Source organism: Pseudophryne corroboree (genome assembly GCF_028390025.1).
Source record: "Pseudophryne corroboree isolate aPseCor3 chromosome 3 unlocalized genomic scaffold, aPseCor3.hap2 SUPER_3_unloc_26, whole genome shotgun sequence".
Lineage (NCBI taxonomy): Eukaryota > Metazoa > Chordata > Amphibia > Anura > Myobatrachidae > Pseudophryne > Pseudophryne corroboree.
The window spans coordinates 1,157,528-1,178,884 of record NW_026967515.1 but is presented as its reverse complement, the minus strand read 5'-3'; the positions used below and the strand labels follow the sequence as shown (position 1 = coordinate 1,178,884).

The 21,357-nt window shown below is 45.0% G+C and overlaps 2 protein-coding genes across 2 annotated transcripts in view; one reads left to right on the top strand and one right to left on the bottom strand.

The window, feature by feature from the left end:
• LOC134983834 (uncharacterized) overlaps window positions 1–21,357 on the top strand; it is a 311,233-nt gene that overhangs the window by 233,333 nt on the left and 56,543 nt on the right. The window lies entirely within an intron of this gene.
• The window catches only part of LOC134983839 (oocyte zinc finger protein XlCOF22-like), a 33,123-nt gene continuing 12,164 nt past the window's right edge, over window positions 399–21,357 (bottom strand). The window contains exon 3 of the mRNA XM_063949462.1: window positions 399–2,245. Within this exon, the coding sequence (XP_063805532.1) occupies window positions 777–2,245 (1,469 nt within the window). The 3' untranslated portion in view covers window positions 399–776. The remainder of the gene's footprint in view (window positions 2,246–21,357) is intronic.

The window sequence follows — 21,357 nt, the reverse complement described above, 5'->3', positions numbered from 1 at the left end:
TCTAGTACCTTGGACCATGTAATGTTGGGCTGGGAAGGTCATTTAGCCAATTATGAAATATATTTGTCATCTTACAGGCAGCCAGTGAAGGGAGTAGAGAATGGGTGTTATGTGGCAGGAACGGGCTGGTTAGGTAACAGCTTGGCTGCTGCATTCTGTACTAGCTGCAAGCTCTGTAATTCTTTTGCTGGGTGACCCAGGTAGATCGCATTGCAGTAGTCTATGAACTTCTGAGGGAATCAAGTGCTTGATTCTGGCTATGGTCCACAGATGGAAGAATTAGGATTAGTATGTGGCAGATACCTGATGTCTGTGTCAGCCACATACCAGGACAACACAAAGATTCAGCACATGTTTAGTATTTTGCAGTTCTGAACACCAAAGTATAAATCCAGATGGTTGGTAAAGCTGTAGTCTTGTCCTTTGTTGGTGAGCTTCTATTATGTTTCACAAAGACCGAGTCACAGCCAACTGGCATCATCAACCCCAGGCGCTCAGCTAGACAACCATTTAGGATTGGTATTAGGTTCTCAGTACATGGTGCAAAAAGCAGGCAATCTGCATAGCAGTGGTAGACCAGGCCATGACGTCTGATTATATCACCCAGTGGTAGCATGTATATTTTATAAAGCATAAGAGATCGGATTCACCCTTGAGGAACATTGGACGGCAGTGATAATTATACTCCAGAAGATGTAAATGGTTCCGTACTTGGGTAATGTCTAATATGTTCAACAAGAGCAGATTTATTTCTCTCACAGCATGAAAATGGCTTCTCATCTGTGAAATCGCTGATGTTTAACAAGAACTGATTTCCGTGCAAAACATTTCCCACACTGAGAACAGGAAAATGGCTTCTCACCTGTGTGACTCCTCTGATGTCTAACAAGATGTGATGTCGATGAAAAACATTTCCCACACTCAGAACAGGAAAATGGCTTCTCACCTGTGTGACTCCTCTGATGTCTAACAAGATGTGATGTCGATGAAAAACATTTCCCACACTCAGAACAGGAAAATGGCATCTCACCTGTGTGACTTCTCTGATGTATAACAAAATATGATTTGTGTGCAAAACATTTCCCACACTCAGAACAGGAAAATGGCATCTCACCTGTGTGACTTCTCTGATGTATAACAAGATGTGATGTCGATAAAAAACATTTCCCACACTCAGAACAGGAAAATGGCTTCTCACCTGTGTGACTTCTCTGATGTATAACTAAATGTGATTTGTGTGCAAAACATTTCCCACACTCAGAACAGGAATACGGCTTCTCACCTGTGTGACTTCTCTCATGTCTAACAAGAGCTGATTTCTGTGTAAAACATATCCCACACTCAGAACAGGAATATGGCTTCTCACCTGTGTGACTTCTCTGATGTATAACAAGATGTGATGTCGATGAAAAACATTTCCCACACTCAGAACAGGAAAATGGCTTCTCACCTGTGTGACTCCTCTGATGTCTTCCAAGATGTGATGTCGATGAAAAACATTTCCCACACTCAGAACAGGAAAATGGCATCTCACCTGTGTGACTTCTCTGATGTATAACAAAATATGATTTGTGTGCAAAACATTTCCCACACTCAGAACAGGAAAATGGCATCTCACCTGTGTGACTTCTCTGATGTATAACAAAATATGATTTGTGTGCAAAACATTTCCCACACTCAGAACAGGAAAATGGCTTCTCACCTGTGTGACTTCTCTGATGTGGAACAAGATGTGATTTCAGTGCAAAACATTTCCCACACTCAGAACAGGAATACGGCTTCTCACCTGTGTGACTTCTCTGATGTATAACAAGAGCTGATTTCTGTGTAAAACATATCCCACACTCAGAACAGGAATATGGCTTCTCACCTGTGTGACTTCTCTCATGTCTAACAAGATATGATTTATATGTAAAACATTTCCCACACTCAGAACATGGAAATGGACTCTCACCTGCCTTAGCTGTCTGATTGGTAATACGCTTTGTGTTCTGTGTAAAACATTTGGCATATATAGAACAGGGAAACACTGTATCTACTGTCAGAGCTGTAACAGATGCACCAATATCAGAGTGATCAGGAGAACATTTCCCAGGATCAGGGGGATCAGCTGATAGAGCTGGATGTATAATTGGGGTAATGGGGTTAGCTCCTGGAGAATCCTGTCTACTGTCGTTATCGGTTATTTCAGAATCCAGGGATAACATTAGATGTCCTTCTGAGATGTTCCTGCTTGTGTGCCCATCTGCTGGAAATAAAATACATTAATATATAAAATGAATAGACAATACACAGGGTGTTACAGGACACAATATATAATTCTATAACTGACATGTTTTACCTGAAATCATTGCTTTTATGTTTATTAAAAAACAAAAAAAAGCTAGGATGCTTAGACTGGAGCTTGATCAACACTGAACGCTCATGTGGGATTACTAGAGGTGACATGGACGCTCATGTGGGAGTACTAGAGGTGACAAATGCAAAATCATGCACTTGGGTCTCAAAAATCCAAAGGCTAAATATAGTATTAATGGCACTATACTGGAAACTACTGAGGAGGAAAGGGATCTAGGAGTCACTATTTCAGATGACTTAAAGGTAGGTAAGCAATGTAACAAAGCAATGAGGAAGGCTAGTCAGATGCTTGGCTGCATTGGGAGAGGAATCAGCAGCAGAAATAAATAAGTAATAATGCCATTGTATAGGTCATTGCTACGGCCTCATCTAGAATACAGTGTTCAATTCTGGAGGCCATATCTTCAAAAGGATATTAATACATTAGAAACTGTACAAAGAAGGGCAACTAAAATGGTGCATGGCCTACATCACAAAACATACCCAGAAAGACTAAGAAATCTCAATATGTATAGTTTGGAGCAGAGAAGGGAAAGGGGGGACTTGATAGAAAACTTTCAAATATACCAAGGGTTTTAACAAAATCCAGGAGGGAAACATTCTCCAAATGAAGAGAAGCAATAGGACACGGGGACATGCACTGAGACTGGAGGGGGGGTTCAGTGGAAATTTGCGGGAAAATTACTTCACAGAAACGGTAGTGGACAAGTGGAATAGCCTCCCATCGGAGGTGGTAAAGGCTAAGACAGTAGAGCAATTTAAACATGCATGGGATAGACATAAGGATATCCTTACAAAGAAATAAGGATCAAACAAGGTTAGAGATAAAAATAATGTAAAAAAAAAAAAAGGGGGCAGACTAGATGGGCCAAGTGGTTCTTATCTGCCGTCAAATTCTATGTTTCTATGACATGGACGCTCATGTGGGACTACTAGAGGTGACATGGACGCTCATGTGGGATTACTAGAGGTGACATGGACGCTCATGTGGGATTACTAGAGGTGACATGGGCGCTCGTAGGTTTACTAGAGGTGACATGGGCGCTCATGTGGGATTACTAGAGGTGACATGGACGCTCATGTGGGATTACTAGAGGTGACATGGACGCTCATGTGGGATTACTAGAGGTGACATGGACGTTCATGTGGGATTACTAGAGGTGACACGGACGCTCATGTGGGATTACTAGAGGTGACACGGACGCTCATGTGGGATTGCTAGAGTGGACATGGATGCTCATGTGGGATTACTAGAGGTTACATGGACGCTCATGTGGGATTACTAGAGGTGACATGGACGCTCATGTGGGATTACTAGATTTGACATGGGCGCTCATATGGGATTACTAGAGGTGACATGAACGCTCATGTGGGATTACTACAGGTGACATGGGCTTTGCAATAATAAAACAGCAAAGAAGAGAAAGTGCTGTCCTGTTTGCGCAATAATAATAGGATTTTAATATACCTACCGGTAAATCCTTTTTTCGTAGTCCGTAGAGGATGTTGGGGATGCATCAAAGACCATGGGGTATAGAGGGGTCCTGTGGAGCCTTGGGCACTATAACATTTGAATAGTGTAGGTTGGCTCCTCCCTCTATGCCACTCCTCCAGACCTCAGTTTAGGAACTGTGCCCGAGGAGATGGACAACCTCGAGAGAGGATACTACAAAATTGTGTGGTGAGATTTCACCAAATCACACTGAATTTATAACATGCAACCACATGTAACTCAATGAAAACATGTCAGTATACATGACCAAAGAGTGGCAACAAATGCTGCCATTACTGAACAAGTAACAACCGTGCAGGAAAACATCAGCACTGGGCGGGCGCCCAACATCCTCTATGGACTACGAGAAAAGGATTTACCGGTAGGTATATTAAAATCCTATTTTCTCTTATTTCCTAGAGGATGTTGGGGATGCATCAAAGACCATGGGGCCTATACCAAAGCTCCCACTAGGGGAGGGAAAGTGCTGATGTACCCTGCAAACTAATTGACCCAACTGGAGGTCATCAGAGGCTAAAGTATCAAACTTGTAGAACTTAGCAAATGCGTTTGATCCTGCCCACGCAACTGCTCAGCAAATTTGTAGTGCCGAGACACCTCGGGCAGATGTCCAGAAAGAGCCCACTATACGAGTAGAGTGATGCTTTACCGATTTAGGTTCCGGCAAACCTGCCGCAGAAAACATGCTGAATAGTACATTCGATCCAGCGAGAAATAGTCTGCTTAGAAGCAGCACACCCAATTTTAATCAGGATCAATGCTCTTCACATATACCTTCAAAGCCCGGACCACGTCCAAGGACTTACTGAAGTAGAAATGTCAGTAGCCACTGACACCACAACAGGTTGGTTGATATGAGAAACCGACACAACCCTTGGAAGGAATTGTTGACGCGTCCTTAGCGCAACTCAAAATTCATGAAAAAACAAAGAGGGCTCTTGTGGGATAAGGCCCCACATTCCAACACCCGCCTTGCGGATGTCAATGCTAACAAAGTGATCAGCTTTCATGTAAGAAACTGAAATTCTGCCTCTCATAAAGGTTCAATGAATCTGAATGCAGGACTTGTAACATAACAGCAACATCCTATGGCTCCGTAGGAGGCACACAAAAAAAAAGAGGCTGTATCCACAGAATCCCTTTCAAGAAAGTCTGCACCGCAGGAAACGCAGCCAATGGTTTCCGGAAGAAAAAACAAACAAGGCCGAAAACTGAACCTTGAGCAAGCCTAATCGTAGGCCCACAACCACACGGGACTGTGGAAAGAGAAGGAAAAGACCTAAGTGGAACCCCACTAAAGGAAGTTTCTTGGACGTACACCAAGACATCTTTCCTCCAATAACTATGGTAAAGTCTTGACGTGACTCCATCCCCTGCCTGAATAGCATAGGGATGACTTTGCTCGGAATACCATTCCGAGCTAATATCAGCCACACAACTTCCATATCATCAAACTGATATGCGGTAAGTGTTTATTAAGAACTGACCCCTGCATACGCAGGTCCTTTTGATGATGCGGAAGCCTTCAAACCTTAGGAAGTAACCTGAGAGCCTGAAAACAAGCTCTCCTTGGCCGTCCCAGGGCAATGAGGGACGCTAGATTTTATGTTCCATTAAGTGTAACTGGAGAGAACACCTCCACTGACTAAACGCCCCTGGAACCAACAGAGGGCTGACTGCCACTGAATGTGGGTTTGTTCTGGAACCCAGTGTTCAAAACTTTATTTTGAGATAAAACATTCGTTCCACCCTACAGAGCAACGTACCAAATGTTTTAGTTTTTTGACGTAAACTATGTCAGTCCGACCTTCGTTACAGAATGCTTGTGCGAAGAAGTCAGACAAGTCGTGGAAGTTCTCCCCTTGCGCGAATGTCTGTCAAACTTTCTCCTGAGAGAGGAGGATCCAGGTCCGACTTCTGAACCTGCGTTCCTCGAGTAGATGGAACCATTTTACCCCTTTTCAGGGAATGAAATCTAGGTGGAAGCTCAACTGCGTGCTCACTGTTACATCCCAAGATGTGCTCTGAACACTTGTCCTAGAGATTTCGCTAGAAGAACTCGTTCTGGAATCGTTAAATTACGCCACAGCAGTGCTGTGAGATATTATGGGATTAGGGAAGATGTGAACATCTGGACAAGGATCCTCTGCAACTACGAGAGGCCTAAGAACCTCCGGAACTGATCTAACAGTGTCGCATTGCCAACCATATGTAGGTATGAAGCAAAGGTCAAGTGGGAAGCGGGCCTAGCCCCGCCAGTCGTAGAGACTGCCTTTCCAAATGGAAATCAGAGATTTAGTTTCCAAATTTCTTTTGATAATTCCGCCAGGTGGGAGCCAGTTAAGTCATTGACTTGCGACCGTAGGTAATGCATACCCGTAGCGGATCCCTGTCTCCCACCTGAGTGGACTTCCAGGGGGAAGCGTCATGCGAAAATAGTAGGTGGAACAGATGTCATATTCTGTTCCTGCCCCTCCTTTCCTGAAAAAAAGGAGGGGACCTCGGGACCTTACCGTTATCCGGCCCCTAGGGTCAAGAAAAGAGCATCCCTACCAATCGAACATTTATATACATATATAAAATTCTAACAGAGGTCCTGCATACTTTCCAATAGTACTGGAAACCCATGCACCCACAATAGGTGGCCTGAAGACAGTTTTACTGTCCGAGTATATAAATGGGAGTGTAGGCTCAAGTATGCGGCCAGCCTGTTCTTTCAGTGATGCTGAACCGGGGACGGGTCAGGTAATAGTAATCTGATAATCTGGACACAGCGGTGTGCACCACAGGAGAAATCCCCCAATATGTCTTATCCTTTTCAGGACACGGCTAAGCCGTGAAAATACCCTTAAGAATCAGGACTTATGTGCCTGGGATTTTCCAGGTGTGTTCAAACATAGCATCAGAAATAGGGGATGTTATCACAGGCTTCGTATTTATAGTAAAATAATCTCTCATCTCCTGTACAGGAGTGTAACAGCGATTTCTAACTCTTCCCCGAAGTTTGCATCATAGTTTGAATACACTTTGCTAGGATAGCATTCTGTCTACAGATCCCATCTCACGTCCCCGTGTCGACATCTGACGACTTGCATTATACGTGTAAAAGCACGCTTCGAGGGACATGAGGGGTCTAAAGAAGTTTTCAAATTGTATAAATATATCATTCAACTGAGAAATTATAAACTTAACTTCTGTAAATCCTCATCATGGGGACCAGGAGACATGATACCGTCCTGTCTTACTGACATGAAGCAATAGCTGAATTACCTTCTGCATTGACTGACGTATATATATATATTTTCCTTATAGACATGATATACTGTAATGTTACACATACACAGATACACAGTTTGTATACTGATTTATCAGATTAATAGGACAGGAATTCATACAGTCCACATCCTCTGATATACTCTTTAGACTGATAATGTGAACTTTCACCCTCATACCAAGACGGTCTGCAACATTTACCTCAGAGAATAATCAGATCAATACAGAAGTATGAACCAGCCACATACCAGCGCTACTAGAAACTTTTTTTATAACCTTCTACTGAATTAAGTAATACATTAACATCATCCCAAAATACATCCCCCTATACTTATAACACCCTGTTACCAGTGAGTTATGAGCAGCGGTGCAAGTATGCGGGTACGGGCAGGAACGGCGTACCCTTAAGAATTTAGCCGTGGGTATGCCGTACCCACACCGACGGGCCGCCGCTCCTCTTCCCTCCCTGCCTCTGCTGCTCCCCGCACCACCGCTGATGTGAGGGGAGGAGAGTGCAGCCTGCGCCTCTCCTTCCCCTCAGTCTCCGGCGGGTACAGGTGCCTTTGTTCAAGTCAGCGCTGCCCGTGAGCCAATCAGAGCTCGCGGGACCGATCCTCCCGAAGAAGTAAGGGCCATGGATCTTCCAACAGAAGATCCAGCAGATACGCATACCAACCCCTCCTTGGTCTGTCCCGAGCAATGAGGATTGCCAAAACCTTTGTTCTTCTTACAAGTTGAAGAACTCTTGGAATCAGAGGAAGTGGGGGGAACACATACACTGACGTGAACACCCACGGTGTTACCAGTGTGTCCACTGCCAATGCCTGCGGGTCTCTCGACCTGGAACAGTACCTCCACAGCTTCTTGTTGAGATGGGAGGCCATCATGTCTATGTGAGGTACCGCCACCAATCAGGTTACCTCATCGAACACCTCAAGGTGGAGGCCCCTCTCTCCTGGATAGAGATAGTGTCTGCTGAGGAAGTCTGCTTCTCAGTTGTCTACTCCCGGAATAAAGATTGCAGACATCGCCACTGCGTGCCTTTCTGCCCAGAGGAGGATTCTTGACACCTCTGACATTGCAGCCCTGCTCTTTGTTCCACCTTGTTGGTTTATGTAGGCCACTGTTGTCACATTGTCCAACTGCACCTGAACAGCTCGATCCTGTAAGTGGTGTGCTGCTTGAAGAAGGCCATTGTACACGGCCCTTAGCTCCAGGATGTTTATTGGGAGAAGAGATTCTTGATACGAACACCTTCCTTGGAAGGTTTCTCCCTGAGCGACCGCTCCCCAACCTCTTAGACTTGCATCCGTGGTTAGAAAAATCCAGTCCTGAACCCCGAACCTTCGGCCTTCCAGAAGGTGTGGTAGTTGTAGCCACCAGAGGAGCAAAATCCTGGCTCATGGTGACAGACGTATCCTCTGGTGCATATGTAGGTGAAATCCCGACCACTGGTCCAAGAGATCCATCTGAAAGGATCGAGCATGAAACCTTCCATGCTGCAGAGCCTCGTAGGAGGCAACCATCTTCCCCAGAAGGCCGTACCAATGACCTATACAGTGGCATTATTACTTCTTTCTTTCTGCTGCTGATTCCTCTCCCAATGCAGCCAAGCATCTGAATAGCCTTCCTCATTGCCTTGTTACATTGCTTACCTGCTTTTAAGTCATCTGAAATAGTGACTCCTAGATCCCTTTCCTCCTCAGTAGTTTCCAGTATAGTGCTATTAATACTATATTTAGCCCTTGTATTTTTGAGACCCAAGTGTATGATTTTGCATTTTTTGGCATTAAACTGTAATTGCCACACTCCAATGTAACCAATGCTGGGAACTTTCTGCTCAGCGGTGACGTCACTTTAGGTCAACCGCAGGGCAGAAAGTTCCCAGCATTGGTTACAATGTAGCGCATAGGCGCTACATTGTAACACTGCCGTGTGCTGCCTGTCAGTGAGGACAGGAGCACACAGCTGATCAGGAGAGTGCTACAACGTGGCGCTCCCTGATTGGCTGAAGAAACCCACTTAGACAGAAGTCAAAGTGGGTTTCTGGCATTCGTGGAAAGGTGACCCATGTGCAAACATGGGTCCCCTTTCAGTTCGTGGTCGGGACACCGTTTTGTTATTTTTTTCAAGTACGTGGATTACACCTGGATTCCCCGAGGAGCCTGGACCCCTGGATCTCGTGAGTATAATTTCTTCAACAGGTACCCCTTGGATTCTACTGGAGAAGAGGACCGACCTGCGTGGGAACTTAAGGTAAGTATGTATGTTCAGCCTCTCACTAAGCCCTTTTGGCAAATTTGAAGCCTACAGTATAACCACCTTTACTTTTCAATAAACCATTCAGAAGAGATGTCTGTAGAACGGTGTTTTATTATTCAGTAAAGGGATCACAGATATGATGCGTTGATTTGATGTACAATACGATATGATGATGTGTGATAATGAGGTAAAACATCGAATGCTATATGAGAGTTGGACCCATGTAAAGCATGACTGTCTGGGACCATGAGGGAAGTAGAAAAGCTGATCCCAGCTTCTTTATCCCAGAATGCATTGCAAGACTGGCTACAAGAGGCTATGAGGGTCAAAATTAATTGATGGGACTGACCACTAGATGGGGCAATAATACAACTTTCTGTAGTAAAAATAATCAGATCTACACAAAGCATATGCTGAAGGCATGACACTCCCCGTCTGGTATCACTGGTACCATATTTTAAACTCTAAACAGATAACAATAAGAATAGTTCAGTCACTGGTCTGAGGAACAACTTAGTCTCTCCTCGCTTACAGATCTTGACCTCAACCTTACGAACTTTCCCATCCTTGCTTGGGAACGTCTTGGTGACAAGACTTAAAGGCCATTCGTTGCGTTGTGACTGGCAATCTCTGACGAGCACAATGTCACCTGGTTTTAGGTTGGGTTTGGCAACTTGCCACTTGCTCCTTGGCTGCAGGGTAGAAAGGTATTGTCTTTTCCATCTGTCCCAAAAGGTGTTTGCAAGGCTTTGAACTTGTCTCCATTGACGTTTGAACAGGTCTTTGGTATTGAATTCTCCAGGAGGAGCATAGGTAATCCCGGTCTTCTGTGTAAGAAGAGTGGCAGGAGTAAGTAGAAGTGGGTCTTCTGGGTCATTAGACACTGAAGTCAATGGTCTTCCATTGACAATAGCTGAGACTTCAGCCATGAAGGTTGTTAAGCTCTCGTGAGTAAGTCTTGCAGTTCCCACTTGCAAGAATATGGAATCAAGGATTCTGCGTATTATGCCGATCATCCTTTCCCAGGCACCTCCCATATGAGAAGAATGAGGCGGGTTGAAGGTCCATGTACAACCTTGCTCACTGAGATATCTCTCTATGCTTTTAGTGTCAATGTTCAAATTAATTTGTAATTCTTTGGCTGCTCCAATGAAGTTGGTACCTCTGTCGGACCGGATGTGTTTTACTGGGCCACGGATAGCAATGAAGCGTCTAAAGGCATTGATGAAGCTTGAAGTGTCCATTGATTCTATAACTTCGATGTGAACAGCTCTGATGCTCATACAAGTGAATACAACTGCCCAGCGCTTGCTGTTCGCATTCGCACCTCTAGTATGTCGTGTGATGACAGTCCATGGACCAAATACATCAAGACCAACATTGGAAAAAGGAGGGTCTGTACTAAGTCTGTCTGTTGGAAGATTAGCCATCTTCTGAGTTTGGGAAGTACCACGAAGTCTACGGCAAATGATACATTTGAAGATTGTGCTGCTTACACACCTTTTCGCTCCAATAATCCAGAACCCAGCTGATCGTAGAGCTCCTTCGGTAAACAATCGTCCTTGGTGTTTGACTTCATTGTGATAGTGTTGCACAATTAAAGAAGCTATGTGGTGATTCCCAGGAATGATTAAAGGATTTTTCTCATTTGTCTCCAAGTTTGCTTCTTGAAGACGGCCTCCTACTCTCAATAAATGATTTTCATCAAGAAAAGGGTCTAGCTTTTTTAAGGTGCTGTCTTTGGGAATAGGATTTCCACTGTTAATGCAGCCGATCTCTCCGGAAAAGATTTGGTGCTGTACAACACGGATAATAAGGTTCTTGGATCGTTGTGTTTCCTCTGGTGCGTAAACATTTTGACAGTGATGCCAACCTTTACATCCATTCACACTTACAGATGCGTTGCGTTTAAATGAATGGACTATGTGAGTTAAGCAGGTAATGGCTATGACAAGTGATTTCCAAGTTGAAAATCTGTGGAATCTGTGAGGCTGAAGTTGACAATCTGAAGTTACGGTATGGATTGTAGTTATTTGTGGACGAATTTCAACATCTGAGTCTGCGTCTACTAGCTTGAATATGCTACTTTCAGGATTGTTCGAATCTGCCTTGTACAGGAATTCAGGTCCTCTGAGCCATGTAGTGTCTTTGAGGATACTGGCTGGGACAGCTCTTGTAGCGTGATCTGCTGGATTGTGAGCAGTAGATACATAGTGCCACTGTTTTGGATTGGTGGATCTTCTGATTCTTAGCACACGATTGCTGACATAAACATGGAACCGTCTGGTCTCGTTGCATATGTAGCCTAATACTACCTTACTGTCTGTGTAGAAATCTGCTTCAGAGAGTCCAATTGGTAACTCAGATGAAATGAGCTCAGCTAATTCTACAGCTAGTACTGCAGCACAAAGTTCAAGTCTGGGCACTGTGTGTTCTGGACGTGGAGCTAACTTTGCTTTGCCCATGACAAATCCAATATGACATTGTCCCTTGATGTCCACGGTCTTAAGATATGCAACTGCAGCAATTGCTTGGGTTGAGGCATCAGAGAATACACATAGTCTCTGGTTTTGTACTGCTGTAGAAGTCACGGGGGCATATGGACGTGTAATGCGGAGGTTGGTTAAGGTAGATAGAGAATCTTTCCACTCTTGCCACAAGTTTCTTTTCTGGGGAGGCAGTGGGGCATCCCAGTCAATTGACTCACAGGTTAGGTCTCTGAGCAAAGCTTTACCTTGGATAGTGACAGGAGCTGCAAATCCTAAGGGGCCGTACAAGCTGTTTATAGTAGAGAGAACACCTCTGCGAGTGAAGGGTCTTTCTTCGCTGTTTACTTGGAAGGTAAAGGTGTCAGATTTTAAGTCCCACAAGAGTCCAAGGCTACGTTGAGCTGGTGGGGAATCGGTTCCTAAATCCAAGTCTCTTAAATCACTGGTGTGATCTTGGGAAGGGAAGGCTTCCATCACTACTTTGCTGTTGGAAGCTATTTTGTGAAGCCTCAGGTTTGAACAAACAAGCATTTCCTGAGCTCTTTTGAGGAGGCTGATTGCTGTCTCGGCTGTTGGCATAGATTTTAGGCAGTCATCCACGTAGAAGTCTTTATCTACAAGTTGTCTAACATCAGAACCATACTCTAGCTCACCCTCTTGAGCTGAACGTCTGAGTCCATAGATGGCAACTGCAGGTGAAGGGCTGTTACCAAAGATGTGTACCTTCATGCGATACTCCGTGATGTCTTTTGAGGGGTCATTGTCTCTGAACCAGAAGAATCTTAGGAAATTCCTGTCTTTTTCTCTCACAAGAAAGCAATGAAACATTTGTTGAATGTCAGCTGTGAAGGCAATAGAGTCTTTTCGGAAACGGATGAGTACTCCTAGGAGTTTGTTGTTAAGGTCTGGTCCTGTCAGGAGTACGTCATTTAAAGAAACACCTTCAAACTGGGCACTGGAATCGAACACCACTCTTATCTGACCTGGTTTCTTCGGGTGATATACTCCGAACATTGGCAGGTACCAGCATTCTTCTGTGTCTTAAAGAATGGGAGCTATCTCGGCGTGACCATTCTCAAATATTTTAGCCATGAAAGAGAAGAAATGATCTTTCATCTCTGGTTTCCTCTGAAAGTTGTGTTTAAGCGAAGAGAAGCGTTTGAGTACTTGTTCTCTGTCATTAGGAAGGCGTTGTCTGGGTGTTCTAAAGGGTAGAGGAGCAACCCAGCTGTTGGCATCATCCTTGACTAGTCCTTTCTCCATTATTTCCAAGAATAGTTTGTCCTCTATGGACATCGCCACCTGGTCATCCTTCTTTGTTCTCTGGAAGACTGCGTGTCCCAGATGATCTTGATAGTTGTCACAGATATGGTTGTCACTAGGTGAGTCTATGAAGGTACAGTGTGGTAATTCCTTTATGAGGAAATGGTTATGACATGGCTGGAATAGAGAAGGGCGTCCATTTTCTAAAGTACAGGTAAGCATGTTGTTGACAGAATCTGGTTTATGCACATCTCCAAGACATACTTCTCCTATTATTACCCATCCCAGATCCAGTCTTTGAGCGTAAGGTGCATTATGTGGACCATTAATCTGACTTCTAGCTTTGTGGACTTGTAGGATATCTCTCCCAATGAGTAGATTTATTTGGGCATGTGGATCCAGTTCTGGTATCAGATGTGCTATGCGTTTCAAATGTGTATGGTGTTTAGCTACATCTGGTGTAGGAATCTCACTCCTATTGTCTGGAATCTCGTCACACTCTGTGATAGTTGGTAAAGAGAGACATGTCTTCCCATCCAAGGACTCAATTTGATAGCCAGTTGCTCTCCTTCCTGTCGTCTCAAAACTCCCTGCGCAGGATCTTAAGGAGTAAGGAGTGCTGGGTCCTTTAACATTAAAGGTCTCAAAGAAGATTGATCTGGCTAGAGACCTGTTACTTTGGTCATCTAGGATTGCATAAAGTTTAACGGCTTTGTCTGGATGGCCTTTGGGGTAAACTTTGACTAAACATATTTTGGAGCAGGATCTACCGCTAATGGCATCTTTGCAGACTTCGGTACATTGTGAAGTTATTTCTGGTGTGACTGCAACAGTGTCTTTTTGTTCTACACTGTGCTCCCCGTCATGCTCTGTATCGGTATAACTGTGTTGCAAAGCCCATGGGGGAGGACCAGGGTGTAGAGCAGTATTGTGGTCTGTGCTGTGGCATTCTGTGCAGTTAGCACTAACCTTGCAGTCCTTGGCGAGGTGTGATGTGGAGGAACAGCACTTGTAGCAGATCCTATTCTCCTTTAAGAAGGCTTTGCGGTTCTCCAGGGACTTTTCTCTGAAGGTTCTGCATTTCAGGAGAGGATGCGGTTTGTGATGCAGAGGACATTGCTTGGCTGGATCTTTGTCTGTGGTCTTTTGGCGATTAAAGCTGGTAGACCTGCGGAAAGAATCTGAATAATGCACATTAGTCTTGTGAACTGCAACTGATGTTTTGCGGGGGTTAGGTATCATAGGTGCAGTATTTGTCAAGGTAAAGGCAAAACTAGGATCATTCCTGGTCATAGCTTGCTGGTGTACAAAGTCCACGAAAACTGAGAATGGTGGAAATTGCACTTTGTTCTGCCGCTTATATTTGGAGCCATGGTTGATCCATTGTTCCTGCAGATTATACGGTAGTTTCTGCACTATAGGGTTAACGCCTCTGGCTGTGTCAAGGAAGGCAAGTCCTGGTAAATCTCCCTCACATTTAGCTACTTGAAGTTCTTTTAGTAAGTCACTTAGTTCTCTGAGTCTCTGATAGCCTTTGTTGGGTAACCTGGGGAAATCGTCTATTCTTTTGAACAGAGCACTCTCTATTATCTCTGGTGAGCCATAGCACTCATTAAGTCTATCCCAGATCATCCTAAGTCCATTCTCAGGGTGGTTAATGTTAATCACTCTTATCCTTCTAGCATGCTCTGCAGATTCATTCCCAAGCCATTTGATTAAGAGGTCTATCTCTTCACTATGTGAAAGGCCTATTCCTCTGATAGCATTTTGAAAAGAGGACTGCCAGGCTCTGAAGTTCTCAGGGCGATCATTGAACTTTGAAATACTAATCGTGACTAATTCACGGCGGGTGAGAAATTTAGCAAAGTCTAATGTGTCCTGATTGGCTCTTGGAGATGTCGGTACATTAACACGGTAGGTATATGGTGTGTAGTCATACCTGTTAGGGTTGTCTGGTTCCCGACGGTTGGTATCACACCGCTTCTGTGTGAAGTAGGCTGTGTCTTTCTTGGAGTTTGCAGATTCAGACATCTGAGGTGGGGAAGAGTTGTCCCTCATAGGTTCACAGTGTCTAGGATTCTCTTGCTTGCAAATGTGTGGTCTGTTGTCCACTGGTGGTGGCGCTGTAGAGTGTACTTGATTTGTTTGCATGAAGTCTGAATGCGTACCTTGTAAAGATGGAGGGTTGCTACTCCTTTTTGAGACTTGACGTACGTATTCTGATGTGCGTTGCAGTGAATCCTGAGATCCATTCTCTGTGTCAAGTACATTGGTTCTTCTTATATCAGGGAGTTCTGCAGTCTCCAAGATTTCTGCTTCAGCTATGGCAGCCGCTGCCTCCTTCTCTGCAGCGAGCTTCTCGCCGATTGCTTCTAAGCGTTTGCTCTCGATTTTTAATTGCATCTCCTGCTCGGCAAAGTTAGCCCTTACTTTTGCGGCTTCCGCTTTTGCACGTGCCATGATGGCTGCATTACTGACAGACAAGGATTTGGAGGAACCAGAGACTTGGGACCTTGTTTTGTATGAGGATGTCGTTTTCTGTGACATGGTGATCTGGTAGAGATGTTTGATTGTGTAGAGACTGCTGTAATGCTGTCTGCAGGTAACTGTTCAGACTGTGTCGCAGATCTCTGAGGAGTCTGTATCTTTGAACTGTTATGAAGCTGCTTGACTGTGAAGAGACTGTTGTGTTGCCTTATAAGCGTGGCTGCACTGACTTGTACAGGTTTCTGTGTAGTCAAATGGCGGTACTCCTATTGCTGAGCTGCCATAGTTGGTAGACTGTATAGAAACTGTGTGGCTGTCATATGCAGATAGCTGTGGCTGGCAGTGTAACGGCTCTGTAAGTCAGTATATGTCCCCACTTGCTGACAGGCAATAATTTACTGACGGAGTCAGTGTAAGAGAGTCCATCTGCTTGCAGCATCGATGTTTTACTGTTCAGCCTCTCACTAAGCCCTTTTGGCAAATTTGAAGCCTACAGTATAACCACCTTTACTTTTCAATAAACCATTCAGAAGAGATGTCTGTAGAACGGTGTTTTATTATTCAGTAAAGGGATCACAGATATGATGCGTTGATTTGATGTACAATACGATATGATGATGTGTGATAATGAGGTAAAACATCGAATGCTATATGAGAGTTGGACCCATGTAAAGCATGACTGTCTGGGACCATGAGGGAAGTAGAAAAGCTGATCCCAGCTTCTTTATCCCAGAATGCATTGCAAGACTGGCTACAAGAGGCTATGAGGGTCAAAATTAATTGATGGGACTGACCACTAGATGGGGCAATAATACAACTTTCTGTAGTAAAAGTAATCAGATCTACACAAAGCATATGCTGAAGGCATGACAATGTATGTATGTGTGTATGTATGTAATAAAATTATACTTTCACGGTGTGTGTGTCTTGTGTTTTTTTGGGTATTTTTTTAGTAGTAGTACTACAGGTACCAGCGGGCACGTTTTTCCGCCGCATGCTGGTACTTGTGGTTCTCCAAGTACCAGCATGCGGGGGAGGCTTGCTGGGACTTGTAGTACTGCTACTAAAAACAATATCTTTTCTTTAACAACAAAGGCTATCAGCCCCCCATCCGCAGCCCATTGGATGGGGGGGGGACAGCCCCGGGCTTCACCCCTGGCCCTTGGGTGGCTGGGGGGGGGACCCCTTGATTGAAGGGGTCCCCACTCCCCCAGGGTACCCCGGCCAGGGGTGACTAGTTGGATTTTTGATGCCACGGCCGCAGGGCACTATATAAAAGTGACCCCCGGCTGTGGCATTATCTGTCCAGCTAGTGGAGCCCGGTGCTGGTTTTAAAAATACGGGGGACCCCTACTCTTTTTGTCCCCCGTATTTTTGGGACCAGGACCAGGCGCAGAGCCCGATGCTGGTTGCTTAAATATGGGGGAACCCCTGTAATTTTTTTCCCCATATTTTTCCAACCAGGATCGGCTCAAAGAGCCCGAGGCTGGTTATGCTTAGGAGGGGGGACCCCACGCAATTTTTTTTGAAAAAATAAGCACTTTCCCACCCCTTCCCACTGATATACATGCACGGATCTCATGGATCCGTGCATGCCTATCTAATCACGGGGAAAAAAAAAAGGTCTGTTTTTTTTTAGCACTTTTTTACGAGTTGTAATTTTTCACGGCAGTGTTTTTTTTTTTTTTTGCTTTGCACTTCTTAGTAAATGACCGAGATTCATACTTAAACAGCCGCATTTTGACCGATGGTGTATTCATTCGTGATTTTTTACCTAGGACTTCAAAATATTACGAATGCCCTCATCACTGCCGTGATTTGAGTTTAGTAAATTACCGAGATGACACTTTGAAGAAAAAACGTCATCTCGGTCAAAATCGGGAGCTTAGTAAATATACCCCCCAGTCTCTGTCTTTAGTTTTATAATTCCACCTTTTGTTTTTCTCCTTTCGCTTATATACCTAAAAAAAGTTTTGCCTCCTTTACCCACTGACTGGGCCATTTTCTCCTCAGCTTGTGACTTTGCACTTCTGATTACCTTCTTAGTCTCCTTCTGTCTAACAAGATATATATCTTTGTATTCATTATTTTGTGTCTGCTTATATTTCCTAAAAGCCGTCTTTTTCTTTCACAATATTTGCTATTTCTTTCGCAAACCACACTGGCTTCCTTTTCCTTGTGTTTTTCCTAACACTTTTGATACAAAGGTCTGTTGCCTTTAATATTGCACATTTTAATGTTTCCCACCTCTCCTGCACTGTTTGCAAGTTCGTCCACGCTGCCAAAGAATCACTTACAAATTTTCCCATCCCTACAAAATCAGCCTTCCTAAAATCCAACACCTTTGTTTTTGTTTGGGACGAGTCAGTCTATGTCTTAATGCTGAACCATACTGCTTGATGATCACTGGATCCCAGGTTTTCACCCACTTTTACGTCCGATATTCTGTCTCCATTTGTAAGTATTAAGTCTAATATTGCTTCTTTCCGAGTGGGTCCCTCACCAATTGGTGGAGGGATGCTCCCTGAAAGGAATTTAAAATGTCCCTACTTCTAGTGGAACAAGCAACAGACACCTCCCAGTTTAAATCAGGAAGATTAAAGTCTCCCATGATTGTTACCTCTCCTTTTAATGCCATTTTAGTTATGTCCTGCAATAGGTTCTTGTCGAGTTCCTCTTCCTGACCTGGTGGCCTGTATATCACGCCAATACGAATAATCGACTTTTCCCCTGTTCCTATGGTCACCCAAAGGGCCTCCGTTTTTTCTTCAATACTTGTATTAATGTAGTATTTATGCTTTTTTTTTTACATACATTGCTACCCCTCCTCCAATTTTTCCAATTCTGTCCTTCCTAAATAAAGTATATCCCAGTATAGCTATGTCCCAGTCATGATTTTCATTGTACTATGACTCTGTAATTGCCCCAATGTCTAGATCATCCCTTGTCATTATTGCAATTAGTTCTGGGATTTTATTTCCTAAGCGCCTAGCATTTGCACACATAAGTTTTGTTTGTGCTTTTTCTTTTCCTAGCTATGTTCTTCTCTCTACCTATTTTTATTTGGTTTTGATCTGCATTATCTTCAGTTGCTGTGGATATGCTTCCTATTCCCTTTGCCTGCAGAAACAATACCTCTGTGTTATTCCTGTTTGGTTCACTGCCCCCCTTTGTTAGTTTAAATAGTTCTTGATGAAGCATCCAAACTGTTAGTATTCTTGTTCCTCTTGAAGATGGGTGCAGGCCGTCACTTTTGTATAAGCTGCTATCTTGCCAGATGGTGTGACTTTGGCCTATAAATCCAAATCTCTCCTCATTGCACCATGTCCTCAGCCAAACATTGAATTTTCTGATGCGATGAGTTCTGTCTTCCCCTCGGTGTACTGTCAATACTTCTGAAAAAGATACAGTGGTTGCCACCTGCTTCAGAGCAGTCCCTAACTTCCTAAATTCATCTTTTACGGCAATGAGTTCAGCATTTGCCAGATTTATTTGTCCCTAGGTGGACAAGGACATCCACATCCCCAAGTTCAGAATTGGCCATACAGAACCTTCCGGCGTCGGTACCACGAAAAGGTTTGAATAGTAACCCCTGTTCCACCGATGAGGCGGTACTGGAACAATAACCTCGCACACTACCAATTTTCGGATAGCTTCCAGAAGAATAGCTCTGTCTGCTGGCAAAGCCGGTAAGCCTGATTTAAAGAAACGGTGAGGTGGGAGAGTTTGAAACGCCAGTCTGTACCCCCTGGACACTATATCCTATATCAAAGGGTCCAGGCCAGACGACACCCAGACATGGCTGAAATGTCAGAGTCTTGCTCCCACCTGACCTTCCTCCAGGCTGTGCAGTCCACTGTCATGCGGAGGACTTGAGGGTACCAGAAGCAGGCTTCTGGTCCTGGGAACCAGCAGGAGCAGGCTTTTTTCCTATAGCACAACCACCTCTGAAGAAGGTGTGAGAAGGCTTGTTCTTTCTAGGCCTCGCGGGACGAAAGGCCTGTGACGTGACTGGTGTAAAAGGCTTCTTCGTAGCCGGTGCAGCTGAGGGGAGAAAAGGAGACTTACCCACGGTAGCCGTGGCAATCCATGCATCCAGCGCCTCCCCAAATAAAGCCTGACCTGTGTAGGGTAGGCCCTCCACGCTTTTCCTGGATTCTGCGTCTGCAGACCATTGGCGCAGCCTAGGACACCTGCGAGCCGAGACAGACATGGAGGAGATCCCCGCAGCCGTGGAACCCAGGTCCTTCTTGGAATCTACCAGGAACGCTGCAGAATCCTGAATGTTACGCAAGAATAAATCAACGTCACCTTTATCCATTGTAGTCAAGTCCTCCTGCAGAGTGATTGAACACCTGGCTATAGCTTTAGAAATCCATGCACAGGCAATAGTAGGCCGCAGTATAGCCCCTGAAGCCGTATATATGGATTTGAGCGTAGCATCCACCTTGCGATCAGCCGGGTCCTTCAACGTGGTAGATCCCGGGACTGGTAAAACCACTTATTTTGACAGCCTGGAAACAGAGGCGTCCACTATAGGTGGAGACTCCCATTTCATTCTATGATCCTCTGGGAATGGAAAAGCAGCCAAGACCCTTCTTAGGGATCTGTAATTTTTTCACTGGATTTTCCCAGGCCTTTTCAAATATAGCATTTAATTCCTTAGATGCTGGAAAGGTGAGAGGGACTTCTTACTGTCTGTGAAAAAGGCCTCCTCTACCTGCTCAGGAGGAGTGTCCGAAATAGGCAACACATCCCGTACGGCCTCAATCATCAACTGCGTCCCCCACGATACATCCCCGTCACCGTCTGCAGTGTCAGAATCGGGGTCCGTGTTATCCTGCGTAATCTTGGCAAGCGCACGTTTGTGAGAATGTACCGCAGGGGACCCTGAGAGAGCAGTATCAGACCATACTACCATAGAGGATTGCAGTACCTGAGTGACATGCTCAGTTCTTGTAATCCTCTCAGAAATCTGAGGAATAGTTCCCCTAAGAGAGGCTAACCACTCCAGTTCTCTAGCTGGGATCTGCGCTACAACAGTGCAATCCTGATTACATGGGATGGGATCTTCCTGAGAAGATAAATCCTCTGCAGCATATGAGACAGAGTCTCTAGACATGTTTGCTGTTACACACCAATCACCCAACATACACACAGGGGACTGGGCAGACAGAGTCCCCCCCCCCCCAAAAAATGGCAGAGAGACGCAGAGATTGGAGCCCACCCACGCACAGCGCTATTACAGGTATAGGGAGACCCTAAACCAGCGCTGACTGTGTCCCTTAATAGGTGACACAGTCTTACACAGCCTCCCCTCCCTTCTACACCCCCCTGGTACCGTACAGATAGCTGGAGTTGCACTGGAGGGACTGAACTTCCACTTGGCCTGAGGTTTTGTGTGCTGGCTGAGATCCGCAGACCCCGACAGGCTGGAATGGTCAGTGTAGGATCAGGCGCTGGCTCGGGGCGCCCCTCACAGCGTCACACCTAGGTACCGCTGAGCGGTCCGGGAGCACAGTTAATACTGCGCTCCTACCCTGTAGCCGCCATCTTCACACCGACTCCCTGCTTGTTAGGGGGGGACGGTGACTCAGCGCCACACTTCAGCTCTGCAAGGGGGTGGCGGCATGCTGCTGGGGTGAGCGTTCCCCTGTGGCGGGGAGCAATCTACCCCCTCTAGAGCTCAGTGTCCAGTCAGCGGAGACAGTG